We start from the raw sequence: 5,000 nt of genomic DNA on the forward strand, positions 1-5,000 counted from the left end.
GTTCTGAGGTCTTTACACTGGCTTCCAATCCTGTCACTCAAAGAATTGATTTCAAAATACTGATGTTGGTTTATAAAGCACTAAATGGTTTAGGGCCAAAATACATTACTGATATGCTGATACGTTATGAACCGTCCAGAGCCCTTAGGTCGTCTGGGACAGGTCTACTTACAGTCCCTAGAGTTAGGACTAAACGAGGAGAAGCAGCTTTTAGTTTTTATGCACCAGGAATCTGGAACAAACTCCCAGAAAACTTGAGGTCTGCTACAACTCTCAGTTCTTTTAAATCGAGTCTGAAGACTTTTTTGTTTCCATTTTAACCTGCAATTTTTATTTTTATTTGCTTCTTTTATTAGCTTTTAAATGTTTTATAATGTGTTTTATGTATTCTAATCTTGCCCCTGTAAAGCACTTTGAGTGGCCTTGTGTCTGAATTGTGCTATATAAATAAACTTGCCTTGCCTTGCCTTGATTTAGACAACAAGCGTTCTACAGAATCACTGACTACACCTTTAACTGATCTATGAAGGATTGATAAATGACTTATTAACTGTTAATCAATCAATACACACACACACACACACACACACACACACACACCGACCAGACCCCAATCATAATATCTGAACCTAAAATCTACAACTTCTAAAGCACTTACATCAACTAAACTTTCCATAATCATTCTCAGCACTATTCTGAAGGTTTTTATGAGACATTTTCTTCTTAAAAACATGATGAAAATGCATTTTTAAGACCTGTGCAAAATATTTTTGGATTTAAAAAAATAAAAAAAACAGATGTGTGTCTACAGTAGGTGACCATTCATAGCATACTGTCAGCTGGTGTGTGTGTGTGTGTGTGTGTGTGTGTGTGTGTGTGTGTGTGTGTGTGTTTACCTGTGTGTATGCTCATCAGGGCGGCTGTCTGTGTCTCGGTGTCCGTGTGTGTCTAACGTTCAACGCGGTAAATCTTCCGTTGCCGTTACCTTCCATTTGCAACTGAAACTTTGAGCCTTTTATATGTTAGCGCTTCTTCTTCTTCTTGTGAGTGAGTGAGTGAGTGAGTGAGTGTGTGTGTCTCTCTCTTTTTCTCTCACTCTCTCTCCCTCTCTCTCTCCCTCTGTGTGTGTGTGTCTCTCTTTCTCTCTCTCTCCCTTTCTCTCTCTTTCTGTGTGGGTGTGTCTCTCTCTCTCTCTCTCTCTCTCTCTCTCTGTGTGGGTATGTCTCTCTCTTTCTGTGTGTGTGTGACTGTGTGAGTGTGTGTGTGTGTGTGTGTGTGTGTGTGTGTGTGTGTGTGTGTGTGTGTGTGTGTGTGTGTGTGTGTGTGTGTGTGTGTGTGTGTGTGTGTGTGTGTGTGTGTGTGTGTGTGTGTGTGTGTGTGTGTGTGTGTGCCTGTCGGGGGGTTTCCGGTTGCGGACTCATCCCGAAATATCCCGAAGTGATGAAAAACTCTGGTGAAGAAAAAAAACCTGTTGCGTCACTAAGTAGCTGCGCAGAGGGAGCTGCGCAGAGAGACTATTCTCACCTGGATGCACATTCTACATACCGGTAAATGAGTGACGTCACTTCTTACCTTTTTATATAACGCTATGACTAGAGGGACAACACACACACACACAAACAGAGAGAGAGAGAGAGAGAGACAGACACACACACACACAGACACACACACACAGACACACACACAGAGACACACACACACACACACACACACACACACACACACACACACACACACACACACACACACACACACACACACACACACACACACACACACACATAGTAAGCCCGTGAGCGATTATATGGAAAAAGACACGCGAGCTGCGCAAAGGGAGCTGCGCAGAGAGACTATTCTCACCTGCATGCTGCTGCCGGTAACTGAGTGACGTCACTTCTTACCTTTGGTTATTGAGCCCGTGAGCGATTGTATGGAAACATTGAATGTATTACAAAGAGGAAAATCCCGCTGGATGAAGTGAAACTATATTTAACTAGTGGTTTGTAAAGATATACTGAAGAATTAACAGAGTTGTGAAGAAAAGCCCAGGGAATTATGTACTTGAGTAATCAAATCAAATCAAATAGATTGTTATTTGTATCACGCTTTTCATACTAAAGAGCAGCTGAAAGTGCCCTTCAACGAATACAACCAACAAGAGAAACTGAAAAACAGCAAATAAACTCAAGAGATGGAAATTAAGAGAAGAAATCCTTTACTTAGAAAAATAAATATGTTCCGGTCTCTTCAAAAATAACGTTGAGATAATGTCTGTTACAAGTTGCAAGTCCCTAAAAGTATTCATCTGGAATGTATAACGTTTAAAAATGCATAAGTAGAACATACCAAACTGTAACAATATTATTACTATTATGGTAAAAGTCAAATTCCTGCATTGAAGATAGTATGTAAGTAAAATCAGGAAAACATGTCCTTAAAGGTGCAAGGAGGAACTTTTAAATATTTCTGAAACAGTCTCATTTTTCCTCTGATGATCATAAATTACATGTAACAGCAAACCAGACCATCAGTGCAAAGAATGCTATTTTCATATAGCTTTGTAATTTTTGTTTCTACTTTATGATCATCAGAGGAAGAATGAGACTGTTTCAGAAATATTTAAAAGTTTGTCGTAGCGCCTTTAAAGCTGGAAATAGTGATGTTGACAACCAGCGTTCTCCAGAATCACTGGCTACACCTTTATGTAGTCAGTGAGTAAATGTGTTTGTTCCTTATCGCCTGCTGCCAGTAACTGAGAGATGTCATTACTTACCTGTAACTCACCCTTTTATATGGAACAATGACTATTAACAAAAGGTGTGTGTGTGTGTGTGTGTGTGTGTGTGTGTGTGTGTGTGTGTGTGTGTGTGTGTGTGTGTGTGTGTGTGTGTGTGTGTGTGTGTGTGTGTGTGTGTGTGTGTGTGTGTGTGTGTGTGTGTGTGTGTGTGTGTGTGTGTGTGTGTGTGTGCAGGCCTGCCCACACAATTGGCTGGGCCCCTGAAAACCTGTTTGTAGACTCAGGACAATGACAGAGTAACTAGCCTGTCCAGTTTATAAGAATGTAGAAGAACTGCAAAAGGTACCCAACCTGTTTTTTCATGGGGTCCAAATACTTTTCACAGCCACACCCAGACACAAGTAGCAGGTAGGCCTACATGTGTTTTCCGTGAGCAGGAACGACTCAGGAAATATAATCCAGACAAAACTGTTTAATATCAAAACCCAATCTTGTCACCATTTGGCACACAAAGGGTTTATAGGATGGATTATGTTTGAAACAGTTACACTCCGCTGTGCTCAATCTGAAACATTTTGAACATTTCTGCTTTTCTGCTGCTTTTTAAATGGCCTTAAGCGGAGCCGCAGCTCTGTGTAAACACACAACTCTGAATAGATATTGAATAGTTTGTAACGAGGCGAGGCTATGAAAGCTGTTTGTGTTGCTTTAGCTATCGGCACTGGCAACGCACGCGGACATGTTTTTTTCTTTCTCATTTCCTGTAAGCGTTGGATCTCATGACGTTTTTCAAGTTAATTCAAAGAGTTCTTCATACTTGAGGATTGGTATCTGGGCTGGGCCCTGAAGACCTCCAGTAAACCCCCCCCCCCTTACCCATGCTTTACTCGTATCAATGTGTGTGAGTGCGCTCATCCCTCAATAAACACACACATGTATTTGTAGAGAGACAAACTATCTTATCAACCAGGGACAGTTGGGGGAGCAAGGGCTTATTATTTTAAAATAGTAGCACATTTCTGACTTAGCCCAGCAGACCAATTTATTTTGATTCCCTTACACTCACAGATCAACAGATCTCTACAAAATAATCAGTTCACACAGAGACGTTGTTCTTCTTTAGTATTCACTAAAGCAAACTAAAAGTTTTTTCACAATTTGCACGTTTTCTATGCCATTAGTTTCTGGTGAGATACATTTACACTAATTGACTGCACCAAATATTGCACTTTTTTGTATTTCTGCACATGACATTAAATCATTTGAAATCTGTTGGTGGTATTGTTGAAATGAATAACACTTAAAAATTAACATCAACAACAGATTCTTCACACAAAAAATAAAAAGAAGGCGGTTCTCTGCATGAATAACCAAACCAACCCTCAACTATAAAGTTGGCCTATGTTTGGTTGCAACATTTAGGCTTAGTTCATTCTCCTCTCATCACTGCAAAAGCACTGAAATCATTACAAAAAAAGTTTTTAATCTTTGAACTCAAACATGTTCCTTCAGTTATTTCCAACTTCTTTGTGCCTTGTGTCTTTCTTTGCATTAAGAACTTTTTAGGTCTATTTTTATTTTTTATTTTTAGAAACAATACAGAAAGCAGGACCTTGGTGGTTACAATGATTAAAACAGGATGATGCTGCTCGTCAGCTTCATTGTGGTAGGACCCGGCTGGTTGGTCGATTGGCCAGGTTTCTGAAAAACTGGTCAGACCTGGCTGGCCGTGTCAACCTGAAGACTTACGTCAAAGCCTTTAGAAGTTATTGTCCCCAAAGGGAAATTCTTTTTCACAAAAATGTCCTTTATGGGGAGAGATAATTTAAACCTGTTTGTAGACCCAGGACAATGGCAGAGTAACTAGCCTGTCCTGTTTATAAGAATGTAGAAGAACAACAAAAGGTACCCAACCTGTTTTTTCATGGGGTCCAAATACTTTTCACAGCCACACCCAGACACAAGTAGCTTTTCTACTGCTTTTTAAATGGCCTTAAGCGGAGCCGCGGCTCTGTGTAAACACCCAACTCTGAATAGATATGGACATAAATATCTAAAAATCTAAAAAATAAAGGTTATCTAGGTAGGTTCTTGGCTTCCAAAGACCATGGGCCCCCCAAGTGGCTGGGCCCTAGAAAGCCTTCCCACTTTCTACCCCTTATGGGCGGCCCTGTGTGTGTGTGTGTGTGTGTGTGTGTGTGTGTGTGTGTGTTTTAGGGTTAACACTAGGTTTTAAGGTTCAGGTATGAATTAGGTTTATGTT

At 40.4% G+C, this 5,000-nt stretch overlaps 1 protein-coding gene across 1 annotated transcript in view; it reads right to left on the reverse strand.

The window, feature by feature from the left end:
* Positions 1–3,617, reverse strand: part of LOC307262937 (uncharacterized protein) — a gene marked incomplete at both ends in the record, with an annotated part of 7,972 nt that extends 4,355 nt beyond the window's left edge. Inside the window, one exon of the mRNA XM_080043959.1 lies at positions 3,614–3,617. Coding sequence (XP_079900085.1) covers positions 3,614–3,617 — 4 coding nt within the window. The remainder of the gene's footprint in view (positions 1–3,613) is intronic.
* Between the last annotated feature and the right edge of the window lie 1,383 nt (positions 3,618–5,000).

The sequence above is a fragment of the Ammodytes marinus genome (assembly GCF_949987685.1).
Source record: "Ammodytes marinus genome assembly, chromosome: 16".
NCBI classification, from domain to species: Eukaryota; Metazoa; Chordata; class Actinopteri; order Uranoscopiformes; family Ammodytidae; genus Ammodytes; species Ammodytes marinus.